The sequence below is a fragment of the Artibeus jamaicensis genome, unplaced genomic scaffold (genome assembly GCF_021234435.1).
Source record: "Artibeus jamaicensis isolate MK-2021 breed Jamaican fruit bat unplaced genomic scaffold, CSHL_Jam_final contig_3174, whole genome shotgun sequence".
Lineage (NCBI taxonomy): Eukaryota > Metazoa > Chordata > Mammalia > Chiroptera > Phyllostomidae > Artibeus > Artibeus jamaicensis.
This window is the reverse complement of record NW_026521738.1, coordinates 1-25,760: the sequence shown is the minus strand read 5'-3', so window position 1 is coordinate 25,760 and position 25,760 is coordinate 1. Positions and strand designations below refer to the sequence as shown.

Here is a 25,760-nt window from a genome sequence, read left to right as displayed (position 1 = left end):
TTTTTTACTTAATCTCCTTGGATGTTACCCGCATTGCAGGTTTGAGAAAATGATCAGTGGCATGTACTTGGGCGAGATTGTCCGAAACATTCTCATCGATTTCACCAAGCGTGGGCTGCTCTTCCGTGGCCGCATCTCAGAGAGGCTCAAGACGAGGGGAATCTTTGAAACCAAGTTCCTGTCTCAGATTGAGAGGTGAGAATTTAGGTCCCGGACGAGGGCAGGACCATGTCCTCCCCAGCTCAAGTCAGATCAGGGCGTGGCCTATGCAAAGGTCAGTTGAGTTGCTGACTCCTTCATATCTGTGGTGTAAGAGGGGGGACCCAAAAAACCCAGAATTTATTTATAAAAAATTGTATATTCATACACATACAAACTTTAGTCACCTTTGAAACACTCTCCATTTGATGCAACACACCTACTGAGACGTTTTCTTCCACTGCTCTGGACAGTTTTTGAGCCCATCAGTTTGTTTCACCTCTTTCCACATCAGCAAAATGTGTCCCTTTAAGGACTTTTTTCATCTGGGAAAACAAAACAAAAAAGTCTCTCGGGGCAAGATCAGGTGTACTAGGGAGGGTGGGGCATGAGGACTGGGCTGTTTTTGGTCAAAAACTACTGAACACCCAGCTGCTGTGTGGGCAGGTGCACTTGTAAGTCACCCAGCACTGAACCCAGCCTCTCACAACAACACCAGCTGGTACACTGCTACAGATGGGTTCCTAGGATACTCACCTAGCAGGGGAAGCCTGTACTGCAAGGGGTCTGCCCTCCAGAAAATAATTCCTTTTTTTTTTTTTGTCCCTCACCCGCCCTCCGCTGTGTATATTTCAAATATCTTATAGACAGTTGGCATTTTAAGGGGAAAATATCTAACAGTCCCATGAAAAATCATGCTAAACTGGCATAAGCCCAGTAATATGCAAAGTAATATTGGGTTTTGGATAGAATATTAAAGTTAGAAGGATAACCTATGAAAGGACTTATCCTTGGCCAGAGGGTCTTCCCAGCTGCTGGCTGCAGTAATAAGGCGCCCGGGACTGAGTGAAGGCGGCGTGTCAGGAGTTGCAGAAGGATGCCGTGAGGCAGCTCATTAGAGCAAAGCCTCCCCTCCCCAGTCTTCAGGCAGAAAAGTCAGCTCCAAATTAGAATGGTGAATTTTAGAGCCCTTTAAAAATTAACGCTGTGTCATTACTCTCAGGCAAATAGAAAAACAGGAACTGCCGAGAGTGGGCCCGAGGCTGTCTGCACCAGTGAATAAAAAAGACATGTTCTACGTGCTTGTTTATGTGCAAGGAGATGATTCCAGGGTTCTCAGTTCCCTTTATAATAGGGTTTGTTTTCTTCCTACGATTTAATTTACATTTGTTTTGTGGATAGCCCACGAATGGGTTTCAGACCCCCCAGGGTGGGGGAGTAGAAATAGGCCATGGATCTAGTGGTGTGGTCTGGCCGTGCTTGTCCTGCCGACCCGTGTGCGGCACTGAGAGAATGGACACGGGAGTTTCGCAAAAGACTACTGCCACATACGAGTGTTATCTCGTCTTTATTATTTCCAAATGAGTGGAATACCTAGATGGTGAATGTCCTTTTGTTTTGCGTATCAGCGTTGCCTGACTCATGTGGGTGGAGTGGAGTAGGGAGCTGTTTCTCTGTGCTCCTGCCACACTCAGGAAGAGTCTGTGTGGTCCAGTGCAACGAGCACAGGTTCCTGAACTGTGTTCAGAGTAGGAGTCACCTTGCAGGGCAGCGGCCTTCACACTCAGCTCCCAGTGGACAGGCTCCTAGAATAATAGGCCACTGGCCCCTCTTGGCGCATGACTGACCACCTGCTGTCTCTTTTCTGCCCCAGTGACTGCCTGGCCCTGCTGCAGGTCCGAGCCATCCTGCAACACTTGGGGCTTGAGAGCACCTGCGATGACAGTATCATTGTCAAGGAGGTGTGCACCGTGGTGGCGAGGCGGGCGGCCCAGCTCTGTGGCGCAGGCATGGCTGCTGTGGTGGACAAAATACGAGAAAACCGTGGGCTGGACACTCTGAAAGTGACAGTGGGTGTGGATGGAACCCTCTACAAGCTACATCCTCAGTGAGTGACCACTGCATTCTCTGCCCATCTTTCTCCCCCCTCTCTGTTCTTTCCTTGCTTTCCCTTAGAGCAAGTAATCAGCCATTGCAAAGAGTGTATTAATGTGCATATCAGAGATTAAAGATGAATAATCAGAAGTAGGCCTGAGCTTTCCCAGCCAAGCCCCTGTGAGCCCCTCCGCAGCTGCTCCGTTCCCTGTCCTGCCCGGGGCAGTGCTGTGGTGACGCAGTCCCTTGCTGCTGTTTCCCTGTGTAGCTGGCTGTGTGTGCATCTCCGCTGTCTTACTTAATTCTGAATCTGCCGTGGGGACATCCTACGGCACCTCTTCCTTTGTGACTGACTTTCCTACATAGCATTTCTGGCTTGGCCATGCGTCCACACTGAAGTATACCTTTGTAGCTCATTAAATTTCAGAGCCGTATAGTGTACCATTGCTATTCTACTACTAGAGGATACTGGGCTATTGACCATCACGGACAGTGCTGCTGTAAATGTTCTAGCACATGTGTGCTGAAACCTAGGTTTCTGGAGTAAGGTTTTTCTACAGTCTAAAGCAGGGGCTGGCAGACTATAGCCATGACTTTTTATAAGTAAAATTTTATTAGAACACAGCCACGATCACTCATTTGTATTGTTTTTCTATGGCTGCTTTCAGCTACCAAGGCAGAGTAGTCACAATAGACCTCATGGCCCACAGAGCTGAAAGTGTATCTACTGCCTGGCCCTTTATAGAAAGGTTTCCTACTGTGCCCTCTCCCAGTATAGGAGCACTGATTTCCCTTTTATTTTTTCTTTTCCCTGTCTTTCTCCATTTCCTGCTTTCTCAACCCTGATCACCATTTCTCTTCTCCCTTCTGAACTCATCTGCATATTTTTTAAATAAATTATTTTGACATCAGGGAATGTCCTAGCTCTTCTTCCCTGGAAGCTTTTCAGCCGACAGTTAAAATAATAGAGCAGTGCCCTTGGCCAGGGCAGTAGGTGCGGTGGAGGGAGGATGGAGAGACTTGTCCATTGCACTGCCACCTGCTGTCACCAGGTTGCTTCAAGGAGTTGAGAGACTTGCCCAGAGTTTACGCAGTTAGCAAAAAGAGTGGCCCTTGAAAAGTTCTGAGTCCCTTTTGCTGATGTTCACTGTCACTGTGAAAGCAGGAGCCATAGTCCCGGGCAAGGATTGGGAAGAGGATGGAGGTCCAGCCATGAGCACTGGGGCTCGGTGTTAGGAGCCTCTGTCCTTGGCTTCCCCGAGGAGGAAGGCAGGTCTCTGTAATGTCCCAACAGCAACCCCTGGAGCCTGTTCCTTCTGCCTTTAGTGACATTTGAGACTCAGTTGGGTGCATGTCAGTGAGTACCACTGGAAAATGGATGCTTGGTCCTTCCCCCCAGAGGCTATGACCAGGTTGTGCACTTCCGCAAGGCACGCTGTGGCATCCCTGACTATTGAACTTCTCTTTCATTGTTGAGTTCGAAGAACACAACTTGTCAGCATCTCAGACATTTGAATCTTAGCTTTCCACTCACCTGCTCTGATAGAATTTGGGCGTTTGCTAGTGGCTTCAAGGCTCTGTTTTCTGATAGGAGATAACACAGTAAGTGTTTAATACACGGGAGCTGGCAGACTCTTCTTCATCTGGGTTATTCCTGGGTTTCCAGCATCACTTCATAGGGTCTCACCTCTGAGAGCGCAAATTGATCATGACTAGGTTTTTTTTCTATGTCTTCTCTCCAACTTTTCCAGCTTTGCTAAAGTCATGCATGCGACGGTCAAGGACCTGGCTCCGAAATGTGACGTGTCCTTCCTGGAGTCAGAGGACGGCAGCGGGAAGGGGGCGGCTCTCATCACCGCGGTGGCCTGTCGCATCCGTGAGGCCGGACAGCGGTAGAGTCCCTGAAGCTGGGACGGACTTCCTCTGGTTCCCCCCTTCCCCGCTCTTTTAAATTATAAGATGTCATCCCCTGTGTCAGAGACAGACCCCTCGACTGTTCCTTGGCAGCGAGGACACTGCCAGACTGCATTTCATCTCTGTATCCTCACTGTAGATTTGGGTACCCAAGCTTCGGCCTTCCTGAGATAAATTTGAAGTAAGGATTTGTTCCCACTCATCATGACCATTCCCCCTGGTTCTCCTAAAACTTAAAACAAATTTTCACCTTTAGTAACTGCCCTGGCCGAATTCCACATCCGTATAGAATCCTGTAGGACACTAATGAAAAGATACAGTTGCTTCGCCTCGAACTCTGGCTTCTTCGCCTTGGACCCTGGATGTGACATTTCTGGGTGGAGTGCACCCTCCAGCTCGGAGGTTGATGCTGTTTCTCAGAGACCTGAGAGGTCTCCACTATCTTGAGCCTGATCCTCCCACATGCAGAACGGGGGGGGGGGGGGGGGGGCGGGGGGGGGGGCGGGGGGCGGAGGGAAATCGTGGAGAGCTGTGTGGCAGCCCCTCTTCAGCCTCATCCACACGCATCACCTGGAGGGTCGCTGTCCTTGGAATTAAAGTGTCCCGGGTCTGAGCATGCAGCACCGAAACCAGGAGGTGACATGTGCACACGTCACCTCCTCAGCTCCTCGTGGGCTCGCGAGTCACCATGAGCGTTGGACCTTTTCTAGGAGACAGTGGGGGACTTTTTGGTCTGATGTTTAAAATATTTTTTCCTGCAGAAGTGTAAACACTGTATTTTCATTTTAACTTATGTTTGAAATTTATTTAGCTCATGAAGTACATGTGCTTCTTCATCTGGATACTGTGTGTGATAATCAGTTGTGTGTATGTATTTATGTTAGTTTGTTGTGTACATAGATACACAGGGGCTTCTCAGACCTGGCCTCATTGGAAGACTGGGTAAAGAATGGAAGGTGACTGGTTACTAGAAATACCTCATTCGCCTGTGGGAAGAGAAGGGAAGCTTCGTCATGGTGAGTGAAGGGCCGAGCAGCTGCCTCCCAGGTCCTTCTTTCCCTGCAGACTCTGGAAGGGGAAGAGCAAGGGCGAAGGTGAAGGAGGCTGGGCCTGTGGGTTGAGGAGACCGCAGCTGCGCTGTGCAGAGAGTTTCCTGGGGAAACGTCACCCCGGATGTTAACCAAAGGACTCAGACTCATTGCTTAGGAGTCTTCATTCTTAAGGCCATCAGTATAATTGTAAAGCTCTCTAACAAGATAAAAGAAGCCACCAAAAACATTTAAAAAAAACTGTGTCTGATCGGTGATAGCGAACCAAAACAATGAAACAGACAAAGGAATGAAGCCTCAGGGACAACACTTTTGGAGATTTGTGTCCTCCCAGCAAAACTGGTCCTGTAAATGTTGTACAAGAAGCTTGTGGAGGCTCCACTAGCCTGAGCCGTTTTTATATACGGTATTTATTTTAAACAGCTCGGGGTGGGGGGGGGCAGCGTAAAACCTTTCAAACCCTACTTTTCAGGAAGAAGTGACTTCTGAATCCTTACGCCCATCTCATCCTTGGACACTAAAATATAAAGAAGGAATGGTCTTGCAGCATGATCGGGCAGGATACGAGCATCAAAACAGAGATGGGACACCACGATTCAGTAGCACCCAGTTTTTGCACATGTATCAATCAAACTTGTACTGAGAACGGTGTCTAGATTTGTGTATAACTGAAGGAAACCCAAGAAATAAAGATGAATTTTAACTTTTAGATTTGACAAGGGGGCCCCACCTATGAAATCACTCATTTTTTATTAAGGGTAGAGCTGTGTGTGTGGCTATGGAAGCTGCGAGGTTGGTTTCTAAAAAAGAACACGGGCACCTGCGGTTGGAACGTCCTGTTCCCGCCTTTCGGTGACAGTTCCTTGCTGATCCTGCTTTGCCGATGTGAACACAGTGGATCTCGGTGTTGGACTGGGGTGTGCTGACTGGCAGATCTCAAACCCTCAAGCACTCAGTCTAGTGGCGTTTTCATGTACAATAAAGAACTAGTTGAATTAACTATGTGATGTTGACTATTAATAAACTTTAACATTTTTCAAAATACTCCACGTGTGATTCCTGAGTACTTCCAAGAGCGCGGTCATGGTTTGGGCGTGTCCATACTTCCCGACCAGCACGAATAATTTGCGGGTGCCACGATTCGAGTGTGCGCTTTGACAGCTGTGCAAGTGAGTCAGAAGGTTTCACTAGACTTAAATGACAAATTTTATTAACGGGCCTTAAGTAAATTGCAATTCAGAAAATGCAACCACCTAAAACCCAGAGTGTTCTGGAGAAAAAGGTTGAGTTTTTTAAAGATAAAAAGCATATTCTTGAGAAGAATCACTTCTTCATTCTTAGCTTCTGGATTGAGCCACGGTGGTTGTTTTCCAGACATCCACTGTTCTGGTCAATGAAGTGTTTTTTCCTAACTTCTTCAGAGGGTTATCCAGAGGATTTATGTACCTAGACAGTGATGCACAAATGAAAGTTCCATAGTTTGAGTCCTCAGGCAAAAGTAATGTAAAATCGATCCCTTGCATTCCAGCCCGCTCTGATTTCAGTGGTTTTGTATTTGGCCTTAGTGGTTCGTTTGTTTTTTTCCCTCTTTCCTCGTAGGCATGTCTCGGCCCCAGAGATTTCTCTTGCCAGCTACCCAGTACTGCAACAGGAAGATGACATTTCCTAGGCCATCTTCTAAGCCCCTGGGTTTCAAATGCCACTGCAGAACCACAGCTGGCCCTGCTGTCTAACTGCTGAAGTAGTTTGGTTGAGATGTAGCAGAACCCCGGGGGCGCTGGTTTCTGCAGGCACCTGTGATTCCCACTGAAGATACAAAGCCCATCTAAAAAGCACTTGCACCCCTACAATTCTGATGTTGGAACGTTTAAAGATGTCCTGGAGGTTCCTAAGCCTCTTCTCATTTTTTTGAATTCTTGTTTCTTCATTCTTTTTTGTTTGGTCATTTTTTCCTTCCTTCTGGTCTGCTCCCTTGATTTGAGTCTCAGTTTCCTTTCCATTACTATTGGTTTCCTGTGCATTACCATTCATTTCAATTAGATTAGCCTTCATTTGTTCCTCTAATTTGTGGCTAAAATCAACCAGTTCTGTGAGCATCCTGATCACCAGTGTTTTGAACTGTGCATCTGAAAGTGTGGCTATTTCTTCATCGCTTAGATTTATCAGCTCTGGGGCTCTGAGTTGCTCTTGAGCCATGTTTTTATCTGTTTGTGCCTGTTACGTATGAGGAGCAGAGCCTTAGTTGTTTACCAGGGCGGGGCCACCCAGGTCACTGGTTTGTGACGCTATATGTGGGGGCGGGGTCAGAGAGGGAGCAATGGTGGTCCTCTTCACTCGCCCAGCCCATCCCACCGCTCGCCCCTGCCTGTTTATCTGAGCGGAAATGTGCAAGCCCACCGCCCTGCACCATGTGGTCTCAATGCTCGCCTCTTCACTGGTTTATCTGCACGCAAATGCTCAACTGAACGCAGACAGCCAGCCGTGCCTCTTCCCTGTGTCCGCCCATAGCTGGCCTGCACCTGGGATCCGCGCCTTCAGCTGCCTGCACACCACCCTGGTCGGGGATCTTTTTGGCCAACCCGCTCCGCTGCTGGCTTCGCCCCTCTTACCAGTTTAGCTGAGCATTTCGTTGTTTTAGGACTCTGTATTGTCAATAAGGGTACCAGAAGGGGAAGAGGAACAGTCACGAGTGGAAACCTTATTTGAACAAATATTAAAGGAGAACTTCCCCATTCTGGCAAAGGAAATAGATTTCCAGGAAATCCAGGAAGCTCAGAGAGTCCCAAAGAACTTGGACCCAAGAAGGAACACACCAAGGCACATCATTATTACATAGTCAAGATTAAAAAGGAGAGAATCCTAGAAGCAGAAAGAGATAAGGGGACAGTCACCTACAAAGGAGTTCCCATCAGACTGTCAGCAGATTTCTCAAAAGAGACCTTACAGGCAAGAAGGGGCTGGAAAGAAAGTATTCCAAGTCATGAAATCCAAAGACCTACAACCAAGATTGCTCTATCCGGAAAAGTTTTCATTTAGAATGGAAGGACAGATAAAGTGCTTCTCAGATAAGACCAAATTGAAGGAGTTCATCATCACCAAGCCCTTATTATATGAAATGTTGAAGGGACTTACCTAAGAAAAAGAAGACAAAAAAGATGAACAAAGGACAGCAAAGTCACAGTTATCAACAACCACACCTAAAACAAAAGCAAATTAAGAGGACAGCTAGATAGGAGCAAACCATAGAAATAAAGATCACGTGGAGGATTAGCAACAGGGGAGTGGGAGGAGGATAAGGGGGGAGAAGGTACAGAAAGTAAGCAGCATAGATAGTAGGTAGAAAATAGATAGGGGGAGGGCAAGAATAGTGGGGGAAATACAGAATCTAGAGAACTTGAGACACGTGGTCATAAACTAAGGGGGGGGATGGTGGGGGAGGGGTGTGCAGGGTGGAGGGGAATGGAGGGGGGAAATAGAACAAACGTAATGGCATAATCAATTTTTAAAAAGGCAAAAAAATAAAAAGACTAATGCAAAAAAATAAAAAGCACTTGCTTCATGCTCTCCCCACCTGCCTTTCCCCTCTCCTTAATGAGCAAAACACAAACCTGGAAAATTAATTCCTCTCAGGTCCCTACCGATACCCACTGATGTTGGCAGTGCCCTGCGTGAGTGACGCTAACAGAGAGGAAAGCTGACAGGCTATACACAGGAGGCTGGAGATAGCAGAACCGCTGTCGCCCTCACTAGTGGTGAAAGAAGTTAAAGTTGGGCTTTGCTTTTCCAACACCAATTTGGAGAGATAGTGGGAGCGTGCTCATGCTATTGGGGAGAGTCCAGATAGATACAACCATTTAAGAGGGAAAAAGACAATATGCATCAAAAGCATGTTTTGGATAAATTTCTGGAAATTTATGCAAAAGAAATACACATCATTGGGGACGAAGATTTAATTTTAAGGATAGTGGCCACTGTATGACTTATAATAGTAAAAAAGGGGCATTCTACATAATGCGTCTGCCCGCCCTGCTTCGGGGTCCACCTCGTCATTTCAATCATTTCAGAACAGGAGCTTGGTTATACAGGCGATGGGCAAGCTGAGAAGTCAAACATGAGATAGGCAAACCAGAGAGTGGCAACATCAAAAAAGCCACTGCTATCCCACCAGCTGGACCAAAGTCCAAAGTTGGGGAGGGGATGCAGGGGCTGGAACCACAGAGCAGGAGGGGTGGTGGTTCGAAATACTCTGGCTTCCCCACCCTCTGGTTTTCTACAGGGTCTCCACTGGCTGAACCTGGTGGGAAGCCAGCTGGAGAAGGGGACCTGGAAAAGGTAGTGCCTGTGATACAGAGCAGGGGAGGGAAGGGCCTGGGGCCGAGCAATAAGTAATTGGCAAGCATCCTAGAAAACCAGTAATATTTAGTATAGAAAGAACATGTTGACAGCATGCTGCTTCACGCTGACAGTATCTTACCGAACAGTATAATATGATCCTGTATTTTTAAAAAGATTTTATTTTTAGAGAGAGGTAAGGGGAGGAGAAAGAGAGGGAGAGAAACATCAATGTGTGATTGCCTCTCATGCGCCCCTACTGGGGAACTGGCCCACTACCCAGGAATGTGCTCTGATTGGGAATCGAACCGTCAACCCTTTGGTTCGCAGGCCCATGCTCAATCCACTGAGCTACACCAGCCAGGGCTATGATACTGTTTTACTAAAAAATTAAAATATATGACATATGAACTATAATGTGTTTCCCTGAATGTCTCCTCTGCTTTGATGGACTGTGGGCATGAACAAGGTCTCCGCCTTGGGGGTAATGGCCTCAGCCCCATTCCTTAGCAGCTGCCCTTCAGATGTCCCCTCTGGGACTGGGGGCTCTGTGGGCTCTGGAGCACTCAGCTCCCCCTGGCCTGCCAGCCTCAGCCGAAGGCTGCTCGGGGCAGCTTTGGTAGCACCTGCCCAGGTCACTGCCGCCACCACTGCAGCGCCGTGGGGAAGAGCTGCTCTGCCATTCTCACTGGGGCTCCCTGGTGGACACAGACCCTGATGTTACAGAGCAGAAGAGTTCATCCACCTGGCACCAGCAGAGTCAACACTAGACACAGAGAATTGCAGCGGAGAAATACTGGCTATTTTATTATGAATGGCACCATCCAGGAAAATGGGAAGCGAATGCTCAAAAGTCTGGACACCCTATGGCATACAGGTTACAGATTATATGGGGCAAAATCACAGCACGCTGGGTTACGGGTTTGGGCTGTGCTGGGAGCTGGTTGGCTGGAGGTGAAGTAAGGGTAATGAACCATTTCTTCAGGTCTTGAGGACAGTTCTGATGCTTTTTGCAAGCATCTCTATCTGGTCTCATGGGAAAGTGGCCAGGGGTTGGTTCCACCTTAGGGCTCAGGTACTGAAACATAACTTGGGTCAAGACGTTATCTTTAACCTGCCAGAGGTCTGGACCCTGTGCTTATTAGTCAGTTTGAGCTACTGTCTTCTTCCTAAGTGAGGGTAGGGAGGGGTGCTGATTACGTGGAGGAAAAGACTAGTAGGTAGGTATGAGAGAGAGAGAGAGAGAGAGAGAGAGAGGTGTTCTAGGGCTAATATTTGAAACTTCATTGAAGTCATAAAGACCCAACCCGTGGTTTCACATAATGCCCCACAGGTTATACTACTGGACAAGGTGGACAAGATACCCCGGAGGGAGTGTTCTCAGTGGACAACGTAAACTGGGTTTCTGCACTAGAGATCCTCACAGCCTCTGGGCCACCTGTGCTCATGGGTCTCCCTGGGGCTGCCACCTCCCTGCCCAATGCTCACCTCCTCCATGGGGTCCCTCACCACAAGGCAGACCCATTTCCTTCAAACAAATGGACAGCCTGGACCCAAGTTGCTTGCAGCTTGAAAATAGCCTTTTCAGTTTCTGCCAAGCCCGTTTGGCTCTTTTTGGTGTCTCCTTGTTGCTTTGTTTTCTTTAGTTTGGGCTGGGGGTGCAGAAGGCCAAATTACTCATACAACTCCCCAATTTCAGGCATTTTCTACCTTTTGCAAGGATTTTTCTTGCCTTTTTACTTTTTTATTGCCTTTTGTCCTCATTCTCCATTCCCAATCTGTAAAACCACGTTGCTGTGTTGATGTGTGATTTATTTGGGTCTCTGTGAGGCATATATTGTTTGCCTACATATTGTTTTCTAATTTACAAAACGCTATGGGCTAAAAGTCTTGTTATTTTTCCTCCATTAAGCATCATGCTCTGAAAGATTCACAGACGTTGCTGTGTGCACATATAATCCATTGCTGGTAGTTACTGCATAACATCCCATTGTGCGCATGCTCCCCTGGATGGACAGGTGCCTCAAGAAAACATAGCCTCAAGAGCATCTTTGCACATGTCCCCTTAATTGTCTTTGATGCAGTCTTGCTAAGCATGTGCCCAGGAGCGGGAGAGCTAGATTGGGGGTTGGGCATTTGCTTAACCTGACCCTTCTCTCTCCTGCCAGATGAGTCTCCCGAGAGGCTGCCCCAATCCCCCAATCCTCCACCAGATCTCTGGCCATGCTTGGCATTTTCCAGCTTCCTAATTTTATTAATGTCCTGGGTGTAAAGTGAGGTTGTGTGTTTTTTCTTCTTCCTTCCCCCCCCTTTTTCTCTGTGTATGGTTGTTATAATTTGCATTTCTCTAATTAACAATGAGTTTGAACATCTCTTTATACATTTCTTAGCCTTTTAGGCTTTCTTCAGTTAATTGCCTGTTCACATTCTTTGCTAGTTTTTTTCAGTCTTTTTAAAAAATATATTTTATTGATTATGCCATTACAGTTGTTTTATTTTTCCCCCTTCATTTCCCTCCACCCTGCACATACCTCTCCCACCATTCCCCTCTTTAGTTTATGACCATGTGTCTCAAGTTCTTTAGATTCCATATTTCCCATACTATTCTTGCTCTCCCCCTATCTATTTTCTACCTACCATCTATGCTACTTATTTTCTGTACCTTCTCCCCCCTTCTCCTTATCCCACTCCTCTGTAGTTAACTCTCCATGTGATCTTCATTTCTATGGTTCTGCTCCTGATCTAGCTGTCCTCTTAATTTGCTTTTGTTATAGGTGTAGTTGTTGATAACTGTGACTTTGCTGTCCTTTGACTGTTCATCTTTTTTGTCTTCTTTTTCTTAGATAAGTCCCTTTAACTTTTCATATAATAAGGGCTTGGTGATGATGAACTCTTTGAATATGATCTTATCTGAGAAGCACTTTATCTGTCCTTCCATTCTAAATGAAAGCTTTGCTGGATAGATCAATCTTGGATGTAGGTCTTTGGATTTCATGACTTGGAATACTTCTTTCCAGCCCCTTCTTGCCTGTAAGGTCCCTTTTGAGAAATCAGCTGACAGTCTGATGGGAAGTCCTTTGTAGGTGCCTGTCCCCTTATCTCTTGCTGCTTCTAGGATTCTCTCCTTCATTTTAATCTTGGCTAATGTAATAATGATGTGCCTTGGTGTGTTCCTTCTTGGGTCCAAGTTCTTTGGGACTCTCTGAGCTTCCTGGACTTTCTGGAAGTCTATTTCCTTTGCCAGAATGGGGAGGTTCTCCATTATTATTTGTAAGTTTGCCACTCATGGCTGTTCCTCTTCCCCTTCTGGTTTTTCAATGAATTCTTTCTTTTTCCTTGCTGACTTCCCAGAGTCCCTTGTTCTAGATATCAGTTCCTTGCTGGATTTGTATATTGTATGTATCTTCTCCCAATCTATTAATCTTGTCCACAACAGCTTATGTTGACTAGGAATGTCTTTTTTTTTTTAGTAATCCAATTCATCAATCCCTTTTGCTTTATGATTTGTACTTTTGATCTTTTTCACTAACATTGTCTTCTATTAATTTTATTTATAGTTTTACTTTGTACTTTACAGGGCTAATGTAAAACCCTTAGGGAGTCCATCTTTCTATGTGATATCAGGTGGGGTCCAGGTTTTTTTTCATGTTATTAGAGTTAGTCTGCCCTTGTCCACTGATTCGTGACAGCTTTTTTGAACCACAGCGTTGAGTTTGAGAGGGTCTGTTTGTGAGTTCTTCTCTGGGCCCTGTTGACCTCTCTTGTTTGACCTGGAAACAGTAACAGACCGTTCCTGCTACCATGGTCTGCTAGTTGCCTTACATCCAGCAGGGTGAGTCTTCCTTTTTTTCTTCTTCAAATTTGACTGCTGGTCATGGCCCTTTATTCCTTTATGTAAGTTGTAGTAGATGTTTGTAGAATCTCTCTAAAAAAAAATAACAGCTTAAATTTTGATTAGAGTTGCAATAAATTTATCAGTTTTGGGGGTGGAATTGACCTTCCGAGTGTTCACAAGAGCATGGACTGTCTCTGTGTTTTCACATAATCTTGTCTGCCTTTTCTCAGTTTCAGAGTTTTCTCTGTAGAGGGTTTGTGAATTCTTTGCTAAGTCGATCTCCAGGCAGTTTATGCTTGCTGTGCATGGGCCTCGATTTCCTTATATTGTCTGGTTGGTTATTGAAGGGGTTCTCAGCCTTGGCACTGTTAACATTTGGGGCGGGGTACTCCTTTACTGTGAGGGCTGTCCTGTGGGTGCAGGATGTTAGCAGTATCCCTGGCTCACACCCATCACACATCAGTAGCATCTCTTCCCCAGCTGTAACAAAGTCTTCAGACATCGCCCAGCAATATTCCATTGTATTCAGGTACCACATCTTTTTTTATACATTTGTGTATTAATGGACACTTAGGTTGCTTCCATATCTTGGCCACTGTAAATAATGCTGCAATAAACATATGGGTATACATCATATGTCTTTTCAAGTTACTATTTTGTATTTCTTCAGATAAATCCCAGAAGTGGGATTGCTGGTCATATCGTGGTTCCATTTTCAGTTTTCCGAGGAAACTGCATACTGTGCTTGATAGTGGCGTAACAAATCTGTAGTCCCACAGGTGACCTTTGTTTTCTTCTTCTTGGACAGCAGTTGTTTCTGTTTTCAGATGTTCTGGAACGTGGCACCACATGGCACCCACTGCCTTGGGGTGAGTAAGAGCATCGACATGGACAGAGGGTGACATTTGCCACTGTAGATCCTGGGTGGGACACACCCACCCTTCCTGGCCTGCCACCTGCTCCGTAAAATGAGGGGATGAAAACTTCAGTGCACCTTGCACATCCGTGTTCAGCTATTTATTTGTAAGTCCCATCTGCTGCTGGCATGGTTGCCTGAAAATCCTGGCACCACAGGCTACAGTCTGGGCTCGGGTGCCAGCCAGTGTCTCAGGAAACCTCACACACCTGGCTCTGGATGGCGGGCACGACTCCACCACGGAGGGTGGAGGGAGGGAGATGCGGGCTTCCTCACTGCATTATCAGGAGACGGTGTGGGCTTTCCCTTTTTCCATTTAATGACAAACATGCATTTATTTCCATCATGTGGTCTGTTGTCCAGGCTGCAAGCCCGTTTCCAGGAAAAGCAGACATGAATGGCTCCGATTGGAAAGTTGAAACAAACAGGAGTCAGTACCCTTGGCAGGGCGGGGACTTCAGGCCGGCTGAAGGACAGCCGTGTACTCTCTGCTTTCTTAAACATTGTTCTTTTTAATAGACCAGTGGGAAATGCCAGAACCATCTGCAGGAGATGTCAGGAGATGGCGCCCCCGGAGATGGCCCTGGCAGCGCAGGTGGCAAATATCCATCCTTGTGCTGTCTGCAGCCCCGCCTCAGAGCGCCCTCATAAGGCTACTTCTGGGAACTGTTCGCCATGCAGGATCCATCCCAGCGTTTTCTTCCTGATGATGTGTACTACCACGCTCCCAGCCCCTCAACTCCTCTTTAGGTCTCTAATTCATCCTAAGGACTGGACACTGTCTTTAGAGTGATTCAGCCTTAGACACTGAATGGGTATTTCTTCCATTCGAGCCTTTAATATATAGTTTATTTTGACATTATAAAAACTGCATGTTTGCTATAGAAAATTGGGAAGATACAGAAATGAAAATGGTTGTAACAAAAATAAACTGGTCCTGTTTCTTACCACTCAGTTTTATTTAGAGTCTCCCCAGAAAGCAGATCAGTTTAAAATTATGTGTTTCTTCCCTTATAGGCAATATTTCACAGGAGGAAGGCAAGGTGGAGGGGGAAGTTGCTAAGAACGCTCCTGAGGTTGGATGAGCAGGGAGGTCGCGGGAGGGTCGTGAGGCGCAGGGAGAATGGGCACAGGGCTTTGGCGGGCGTGCGTTCGGGGCACTGTTCACCCCGAGTCCACTCCTCTGTTACCTCTGGGATCTCTGAGTCCCCACCTTGCAGGTCCCCATCCTGCCTAGCAGTCCTCAAAAGTATGACTCTACCACTAGAGGGAGCTGATCGTCTCAAAGAGACACCAGGTCTGCCAAGGCAAGTGACCCACCCTGGGCAGTCTAAATAAAACGCCACAGTTGTTTACTGTAAATCGATTATTTAGTAAGTCAACAATCAGGTTTATTGTGAACCACTAATTCAAATTTGCCACCCAAATTTTCTGGTGGGAACAGAGAGCAGGCTTTTGGCGAAGCTATGCACTCCCACGGCATGAGCGCCGGAACAGCCTCTGGCCCCTTGATGGGGCACTTCCGGGGCCTCGCTGAGCTCTGCTTGGCCTGGAGCAGAACACAGAGACTGCTGGGCCTGCTGGCTTTCTTGAGTCTATGGAAACCAAGGAGTGTTTTCTCCTGCTCACACTGGTTTTTTTTTTTGTATTTATATTTTATTGTCCCTTCCAGCTCTCTGCAATAAATTGTCTTGTTATGGTTCAATGCCGAAACCTGTATATGAGATGAGGGATAGTTTTGTAGAAGACTAGGTAGGAACAATTAATCAGAGAGTGTGGGAGAGGGGAGAGATCTATGATATTTCCCACTGGCGACACCACCTCACCAGTAAGGTCAGGTCAAGGATCAACACCACTCCCACCAAAGGCTAACGGACAGGTCTCCAGGCCCCTCACTGCACAGGCCGGAGGCCCAAAGTCTCCTGTCACTGGGCAGAGGCCACCCTAACCAGGCCGAGCCCGACCTTCTCTCCATTATGTCCTGTATCGGCCCTGGGGAGAGACAGGACGAGGAGGTAGTCGGAAGCCAGATCATGGAGAAGGGCCTTACCAGCCACTGGGAGTCTTTGGAATTTGCTCCAAATAAAATGAGCAATCAGCAGAAATGGTTTTGAGAAAAGTCTTGCTGATATCTGAGTTATGCTTTTAAAAAGAGCGCTTTAGCTGCCATGTAGAGAGAATGGGCTGACACAGAAAACCAGTTGTGACGCTGTTGCAACAAGCCAGGTGAGAGGTAATAGGCCAGGCAGGTGGCAGTGCCAGAGGTGAGAAGCTGTCAGTCTGGATACGTTTTGAAGATAAAGTTAACAGACTTGCTAATAGAATGGACAGAGGGTGTGAAGGAAGGAGAAGATCCAAGTTGACACCAATGTTTTTGGTCCAAGTCACTGAAGGGTGGGGCTGTCATCCAGTGAGAGACGGGGAAAGCTGGGAGAGTGGCAGGCTTTCAGGAGAAAATAGAGGTCTGTTCTGAACAGACCCAGAAGGAACAATCACTCCAGCACCCAGGTTGTGGCCTTGAAATACCATTTGTCAGGTTTGCTGCTCCTAGAGCAGGGGCAGGAAAGGCACCAGATGGCCCCTGAGCATCTCGATACGCCAGAGAGCAAGGCTGTTATCAAAGACAGCTGGGTCCTTTCAGAAGGACTAAGCTTCTCAGGAAAGATGGGACAATGTACGGATAAAACTGCAATGTACTGAAACATCATGAAAGATGTTTAAATCCATGAGTTTGTGATGATATTGAAATTGGTCTCTTCTTTGCTCTCTGTTGGAGAATGGCAGGGAACTAACTCATTATTTCGAAAACTGGTTAATAGAGGGAAAGAATCAAGCATTTATCCTGCCTTTCCTACAGTTATACCTTAAGTTAACCAAGTAGTAGCTGAGAGGGCATTTCTCTTTACAGAAGTATCCCAGCTTATGAATGAAAAAAGAAAGATAGATCTGAATGTCATCATTTGGTAGTCTTAATGAGGTAATGGGCCCAGGCAGTGAGCTGAAACTGCTCTAAATATGACGAGAGAGAAGCAGACATTCTGTGTTTTATGAAGGGAGGCCGCACTGTGATCTCTAGAATCCAAATGCCAGTTCGTAGGTAATGCGGAGGAGGTTGAGGTATGTTGAATTATGCCACGGGGTGCACTCAACAAAATCCAAGATGAGAAAAACTTTATAGGACAAATGGCCTTGTTTCAACAAGTAGAGAAAAAAGAGAGAAGGATGAAGAACCTACAGATTAAAAGAGACTTAAAAGATATATCAAACAATCGCACTACATAGGTCTCATTTGGACCCTGATTTAAACAAACACGCTTACGAAAAATATGAGACAATTGGAAATTTGAACACTCGCCGGCTATTATTAGCTGGCTAGTATTAAGAAATTGTTATTTTCTATGAGTGCAATGATGGTATGATGATCATGTTTAAAGATATGCACTGAAATACACAAAGATGAAATGATGCAACAGCTGTGTCTGGAACTGGCTTCAAAGTAACCCAGGGGTGAGGTGATGAGAAATGAGACTGGCTGTGAGTTAGGAACTGGTGAACCTGTGTGCTGGGTACACAGGGATTCGTGACACCAGCTTGTCTATCTACTTTTGTGGGTGTTTGACGTTCTTCATTATAAGTTTTAAAAAAGAGAAAAGATAATAGAAAAAAGAAAGAAAGAGGAAGGAGGAAGAAAGATAGGGGAGAAAGGAGAGGTGGAGAGTCAGGAAAGAAAGGATGCAAGTTTTGTTTTGGGCATGTCACGGCTGAGCTGCTAATCTGATACCCAGACAGAGAGGCTGAGTCAGTAGTTGAACATGTGGGACTGAAGTTCAGGGCAGTGCTAAGGCTAAAGAGGAAAAATAAGGAGTCCTAAATTTATAAATGTATTAAAATAGTGGAACTGGATGAGAGCACCCTAAAATAAGTGTAAATAAGAGAAAAGAGATGTTGCAGACTGAATGTCAACGTGTCTCCAGTTGAGAGTCTGCAAGGTGAGGTAGAAAGGAGCTTCAGGGCTGCATTTGGCCGAGGGGCCACTGCTGACGTGGACCGGAGCAGCTGTGGGAGGGTGGGGTGGATTCTGGAAGGCAGGGCACCATACCGGAGATGGTGAGCCTGGCTGAGTCCTTAGAGGAGTTTTGCAAGGAAGCAGCACAGAAATGAGATGGGGGTGTGAGAGGGGAATGGGACTGACGGACTACGTTTCAAGGAAGGAAGGATTATGGCATGTTTCCAGTTTGATGGGAATTATACGGTAGAGAGAGAGAAAAAGTAATAATGGGGGACAGAGGAGAAATGCTAGCTGGCCATCTGGGATAAGCCACGTGGTTCTGAAACAGGTTCACAGTCGGGCTGGGTATGATGCATTTGGTGTTATGACATATACGCTTCTCTGTCGGAGGCCTGGGTATCATTCCTGGTCTTCCCAGGGGTCCCGTCAAAGTGCCGATGTAGCTTTGACGCTCAGGTGGCCTTTCTGGAGCTGTCCAGTGCAAAGCGATCGATGACTTCCATTTCTCTCGCTGTGTGTCCACAGTCTCCAGCGGTATCTGATCACTCGGGCTGTGCCCTGTAGCTGTCCACGATCGACACACAATGACAAGGTACAGCCAGACCACACAGACCACGTGCTGGGGGAGAACATGGGGCCAGGCAGCTGGTCAGCACTGAAATCAGGCTCTTCCGGGGCAGGAAGTCTAGATGCTGCTTCTGGGTCTGAGGAGGAGGCCAGAGATGAGGCGGGGCTTGGAGCTGGAACCAGAGCAGGAGCTGGGGGTGAAGTAGTTCGAGGAGCGGTGGCCCCTAAGTGTTTTTAATGGGCATACCCTTTTCCCCCATAAATAGCTGCTCTATCAAGTCTCATTTTATTTTCATTATGTGAATAATAAAGAGTCTGGTAGAGCCTTGGGCACCAAGGACGTATCTATTACTGCTAATTGAATCAGCCTTCCTGGCTGTCTGCCTTGTGGCTCCTCTACACAAAAGCCTTGGTCCACGCTCCGAGTGGAGCTCCGAGTGGCTTCCTCCAGCCACTGTCCACACCTCTGCCCACTGGGAGGGGCTTAACGCAACGTGTCCCCCGATTTCCTGTACCCTGCTGTGGTTTGAGTAAGTGGTAACTCTTTATTTCTCCAAGAGGTTTTGGACCCTAATATGTCTTTTCTGAGATGCTTCTCGGTATATTGGGAAGAGCCCTGGTTGGAAGGTCTGGAGACCTACAGTTTACTTTAAGCTCTGCACTGCCTGACTCTGGGCCTCAGTTTCTCAGGTTTAACACACTTCGTTTCAGGCACCGGAGATGCAGCAATGATCAAACAAAATTCCTGCCTGCATAAAACATATATTCTAGTTGAGGAGAAAGATAGTAAGCAAATTAAACCGAATATATAATATGCAAGCAGTGACAAGTTCTATGAAGAGAAATACAACAGGGGGTGGTGTGGAGATTGTTGCTGCTGGCGTGTGTGTGTGTGTGTGTGTGTGTGTGTGTGTGTTATTTTAAAGGTGGCCAGGGAAGGTTTCTATGAAGAGGAGATATTTGAGCAGAGATCTGAAAAAGAGACACATGGTTACCTGGTAAGAACATTCCAGGGGAAAGGAACAGAGGTGCGAAGGGTAAGGCTGAGCTTGGTATCCCAGAACCCCCCAGGGTCCGCGAGGCTGGACAGCGGTGGTGGAAGGAGAAGGTGGCAGGAGGTTGGGTTGGAGAAGTAAGGACGGGGGTATGTAGCCTCGTGACCTCTCTAACATGCCGGCCGTTATGCGCACTCAGACAGGAAACGTTGGAGGGTCTGAGGAGTGACACGTTTAAAAGAATCACTCGGGTGCTGGTAAAGAATGAATTGAGGGGGCAGAAGCAGAAAGTCCAGTAAGGAAGCTACGGTAGTCACCCAGGTGAATGACGTCGGGGCTTTTGTGGAGGTGCTAGCAGAGGTCAGGCTCTGGGTAGTTTTGGAAAGCAAGACAAGGTGTGCCGGTGGATTCCGTGTGCAGTGGGAGGGAAAGAGAGGGGTTGAGGGTGATGTGGTAGTCATTCGTGTGTTCACAATATTTCGTTGTTTTCTTTTTTCTGGGCACATAGTAGGTTTATATTTCCCATGCTCCTTTAGGTTAGGTTTGGCCATATGACTTGCTTTAGGTAACCAGATGCGATCAGAAGAGAGGTGTGTGGCATTTGACTGTGAGTGCAGGACCCTGAAACATGCCCTTCCTTTGGTCTAAAAGGTCATGGAAGTATTTAGTCTCGTCTCTAGTGAACTTGGTGAGTAGAGCTCCTCCCATCTGGGGTGGGTGTGAACAACAACAGACACATTTGGTGCGTTCAGCCCCCGAGGTTTCAGGGTTCGGAACTACTGCAGCATAATGAAATCAGTCCTGAAAAACACAGATCACAGGACGAGAGGGTTTGTTCTGAGCAATCTGCAGAGTGGGATTTTCATTTCTTAAGACAGGAGAGAGTGTGGGAGGAGAAATTGTGTGTGTGTGTGTGTGGGGGGAGGGCCAGGAGCTTGTTTTTGGACACGCTAAGCTTGAGATGCATCTTAGACATTCAAGTGCGAATGTTGAGTTAGCAGCTGGGTACACGGATCTGAATTTCATGGGAAAAGTCAGGCTGCAAATATGCACAATTGGGAGTTGTCAGCCTGAGCCCAGGTGAGATGGCTAGGAAGTGGGTGCAGGTACGTAAGGGTGGAGACAGTCTCGAGGCACCGAGTGAAGAGACTCAACTGTGCTGCATGCTGTTGACAGGTCACCTAAGATGAGAATTCTCAATTGACTGGTGATTGCAATGTGGAGGCAGTCATGATGGCACCAAGGACAATTTAGAGCAATTTGGGAGACGTTGTAGGAATGACACTAGTTGAAGTGGGCTCAAGAAAGAGAGCAGAGAAAGTGCATTCTGAGTGTTATGAATTGGTTTCAAGGGTATCGATGTAATAGAATGGTGATACTGGAGTCCAGGAGGTGTTTTTTGTTTTATCTTTTTTTTTTTTTAGATGAGAGAATTAGAGTGCACATGTATGTTTTGGGGAATTATTCCGCAGGAAGATAAAATTGTGAGGGCAGTGGGAAAGGGGCCAGTGCGTGGGCAAAGGATGAGATCCAGCTGAGGCCTGCCCTTGGGAACCTGCGGCCCAGTCCTTCCCAGCAGGGGGAAGGCAGAACTGAGCTCAGATGCATGTGGGTTGATGCGGTTCTGGATGTGGGATAAGGTATTTTTTTCAGGTCTACATATTTATCTCAGAACTGAATTTTTCAGTATAATCTCGTCGTCAGCTCTTTCCTGTCCCCCATCTTGCAGGTCCGAGCTGTCTGTCATTCAACACACAGCGGGTCGGGGCTCCAGCGCCCTCCCTGGCCGAATCCTAGCGCCACCCCTATTAAGCTCTTCTCAGCTCAGTCCGCAGAAGAGCTTAGACCTGGCACCTGGAGGATCCTAGTTTGAGTCTAGCTTGAATCCAGCTGGCACTAGAAGGCTGCCTGTGTTTCCCACTGGTAAAATCGAAATATTTTTTTAAAAAGTAGTTACACCATAAGCCTATTTAGAGGATTGAAACAAACAGTGGATGCCAAGTGCTCGGCCCATCCCTGGCACACGTAAGTGGGAGCTGTTAGTATTCTCATCTGTCCTCACTTCTTTTGTTTCTGGGGAGCTTTCTCCAGCGCTGGTCCCTGCTTTAGAACCTCTGATGCTCCCAGCTGCCGGCCGGATCGGGTTCGAACTTCTTCACGAACTTGCCCCATCGTCTTTTCCAGCCCCCTGTCCTGGCACTCCCTCAATTCTGTTTCAGACACAGAAACCTGCAGCTCTCCAACCCGTATCCTTTCTTTTTGCTTCCAGTTTTTACAAAAGACAACTCTCCCCACTCCACCCCAGCGCCCCCCTCCTCCCCCCAAACCTGGAGAAATCCTGACCATTCTTCAAGACTCCACTTAACGAGTTTTCCTGGAAGATTACCCTGACCTCTCTCCGGACACCTCGGATCCGGGCTGGCTCCTTCTTAGCTTTATCCCTCACCTCTAAGTTTGCCTGGCTCTTCTCCCCTCTATGAGCTCCTTGCAAGCAGGAGCGCCGTTTTGCCCCCCTCCGCCAGCCCCACCTTAGACAGTGCGCGGCACCAGTAAACTTCCTGGGGAATGACTGTGCTGGTTACTCTCTCCTTTGTATCCATCCTTGTCCCAGTCCTTAGCGTTGCTCATTGAATTATTTGTTCAGGGCCTGTCTTCTCCATCACGCGATGAATATCTTGGTATGTGGGACGTTATCTTTATACCTACCCAGCCACCAGAGCCTAACCCACAGCAGTGGCTTAACAGGTGTTCGCAGGGTAAAATAGAATGAAAGAACCCGCCGCCTTCCCAAACACTCGTGGCATCCCTGGAGATCTTGAGGTGGCCTCCAGGTGGCGCCCGCCGCTCGGAAATGCCGGCGCTGGAGCTAATAAGGAGCAGACCCGCCCCGCGCACAGCGGCTCTGGGCCGGATCCCGTGGGAGTGGGTAGCGGGAGCAACTCCCTGCCTCTCCCACGGAGACGCGCAACTTGCCTCAAGAGTGCGTCGTATTTCTGGGCTCCTGCACCTCTAGGAATAAAAATATTCCTGGATATTTTAGGAATGTTAATTGGGGAGTGACGAAGTGGCTTTCCCTTTGCATGCCGCTCCAGAGATGTCTAAAACCTCTGATGCTACCCACTGAAGGAATCACGTCCGCTGGCGCCTGACAGTCGCCACACACACACACACACACACACACACACACACACACACACACACACACACACACACACACTATTATTTGTTTCTCATAATAATAACAGCAAGTGCGTGGCTTGTCCAGCACATTTACTAGTTGTCGAGTACTGTTCTAAGCGCTTCATGTACCTTAACTCAAAGGTATATAATAAGAGGATTAAAAAATAAAATAAAAATTCCCAACTTATACTAAGGAAACCCAGGCACAGAGACTGAGTGACTGGGCCAAGATTGCCGACGGAGCTAGCAGAGGGAGGGTGGCGCCCAGGCAGCCTGGTGCAGAGCGTGCGGGCTCGCCACCCTGCCACCCTGAGCTGAGTGCCAGCTACTGCCCAGCCACATTTATTAAGCTGCTAGTATGTATCCCGTACCTTATTTTGCATTTGGGGGAACAGGTGAAGGAGAGAAAGTGTCTCCATTGAGGAGCCTCCAGGCTGTGAAGGGAGAGGAAAGTGTGAGAAGGATGTGAATACACTAGGTGCCCAGGAGAGGAGCAGCGGGAAGGAAAAGCCAGCCTCTGCACTATGTTCCAAGAGAGCCCACCTGGCTTTGCTGGTCCCATTCTTGTTACTGGCCTTCTTTTTTTGTCCACCAGTGTTCTAATCCTGGTGCTGGAAACCTGTCAGGGCTCAGTCATCCTTCCCCCACCCACCCCCACTCGTCTTGCCCTGGATTCCCTGATTGGTGTCAGGACCCTTTTCCTTACTGACCAACCTCCCCAGTGCTGCCTACGGCCGACATTTCTGAATATCAAGAACTGTGGTCCACTTGATCAGACACACTGACTCCATCATCCCCACACTTTCCCATCACCATCAACACTGCAGCTTGCCTGATTTTCCACTAACTCTGCTTTCCAAGGCCCAGTCCAGCCTTACCACGTACCTGTTCCACTCAGGAAAACTTCAAGACCCAGGGCCTTATCCTTCTGGCTCAATCACGTTCCCACCTCAACTAACTGTGCCTGTAAGACCTGCAGACTCCAGACTCTTTCCTTTCCTGTCCCCTGCTGGCTTTGCTTCCTTCCCAACCCATCCTAGATGCCATGGTTGATCCACTTGAACCAGTGGCCCCTCAACTTTTCTGTCTCCTAGTAAACACCTGTTCTGGGAGTCCGCCAGGCTGGATCAGCAGGGACCTGCTTTCTCGACTCCTTCCCTCTGGTGCTCACAGACACTGCAGGAGTCCACACAGCGGGAAGGTTGGTGCCAGGGAGGGCAGGCTGTACTATTTGTAGAGCCCAGTGCAAAGTGCACGCGGGAGTTCCTTGTTTAAAATTTTAAGACTTTCAAGATGGCAACAGGAGAGCTGTAAACCAACTTTAGGGCCGTTCTCAGCAAGGGACCCTGTGTGACTGCACAGGTCACATACCCGTGAAGACCTGGAGCCAGATCATAAGCATGGGTCCCACCTTCACAGAGCTTGTGGGGCTTTCTGGTCACCCCGGTGTCTCAGACCTGCTGTCTCCCCTGCCCTCTCCATTGCCAGCCACCACTGCTGCCCTCAGCTGCGCCCTAACAGTCCTGTCCCAGACAACCTCCCTCTAGCCTCACTTGCATTCTGGAAGGCTTTCTTGGGTGCAAGAGAAAGACTGGAGTTCCCACCAGTGTGAAAACCATCTGGACCACATGACCCGGTGGTCCAAGACAAAGACAGAGAATCTCTATCGTAGTGACCCCACTCAGTGGCTGGTCTCCTCAGCTGCCTGTGTGACTGCACGTAGACACCAAGGAAAATGACAGGGTGGGGAAGGAACCAGATGGCTGCTGAGCTGTCTCTCTGGCTAAGCAATGACGAAGCATTTCACGTGTGTTCCTGGATCTGTACCTTCAGGGGGGCCTTTACTTTCCCCATTTTATAATTTTTTTGAGATGAGGGAGTGGGCTCAGATAGGTTAAGCATCTTGTTCAAGGTCACATGGCTAGTAACTGGCAGCCGCAGGCTTTAAGCCCAAGTTGGTGTGAGGGCAAAGTCACACCTTTGCCTTCATACCTCCAAAGGGGCAGGACTAGGTCTTGACTCTTATTCATTAACCAAATTCAATCCTTCTTCCTATCCCATTTTCTCCCTCATCCTCATCACACTGATTATCTCCCGAGGAAATTCAATGTCATCCACAGAACCTGCCTAGGTGACACTTTTATTCATGGGCAATCGAAACTACCCAGCATTCAAGAAGAAAAATTCACTCGGCTGTTGTTCTCTGACAGTCCCTTCCCAGTGAGACATCCCCATTCCCTCTGACTGGGACACAGTGGGAAAGGACCCGTCACCTCCTCCTCCTTAGCACTCGCCTGGCTGCGGTGAACGTATTGAAGTTATATTTATAAAAGAATCGGTTTTAGAGAGATACCCCGAAATATTAATTGATAAAACCAAGTGCTATCTTGGATTTCTGCAAAATAATTGGCGGGTGGGGGCGTGGAGGGAAATAGGTGGGAATCTGGATAGAGCGTGTGAGCCGAGGGCTGCGGGACGTGGGCTCGGCATCGTTCTCTTCCATCTCCTTCTGCCTTTGTGTGAACTCCTCTGGGAGAAAAAGTTGTAGACTATGTATTAGGCATGACAATGAAGAGCAGTAAATGCAAGAACTGAGTGCAGCTGGTGGTGGGCAGAGCTGGGGGAGAGACCTTAAACTGCCAAATGCAACGAGGTGATGAAACATCACGTTTCTAGTTTTTTAGAATTTGTAACCAGCTATGGTTTCACCCTTCCCCTCCCCCTCCCCATAAGCCAAGTCGGGGCAGGGTCCAGTGCCTCTCTCTGGGGAGCCCACCTTCTTCATGCCTCTTACTGGATCTGGAGGCCTCTGCAGGACTGGATGGAGCTCCCTAGGCCTCTAGCAAAGCAAGCAGCACCCTGCCAGCCTGCATGCTATGGCCACTCCTGT

At 47.7% G+C, this 25,760-nt stretch overlaps 1 protein-coding gene across 2 annotated transcripts in view; it reads left to right on the top strand.

Moving 5' to 3' along the window:
* Positions 1-6,080, top strand: part of HK2 (hexokinase 2) — a 60,628-nt gene extending 54,548 nt beyond the window's left edge. For both annotated transcript variants that reach the window (XM_037130870.2, XM_037130871.2), the window contains 3 exons: positions 40-195; positions 1,853-2,086; positions 3,825-6,080. In XM_037130870.2, the coding sequence (XP_036986765.1) occupies positions 40-195; positions 1,853-2,086; positions 3,825-3,969 (535 nt within the window). In that variant the 3' untranslated portion in view covers positions 3,970-6,080. The remainder of the gene's footprint in view (positions 1-39; positions 196-1,852; positions 2,087-3,824) is intronic.
* The last annotated feature ends 19,680 nt before the right edge of the window (positions 6,081-25,760 follow it).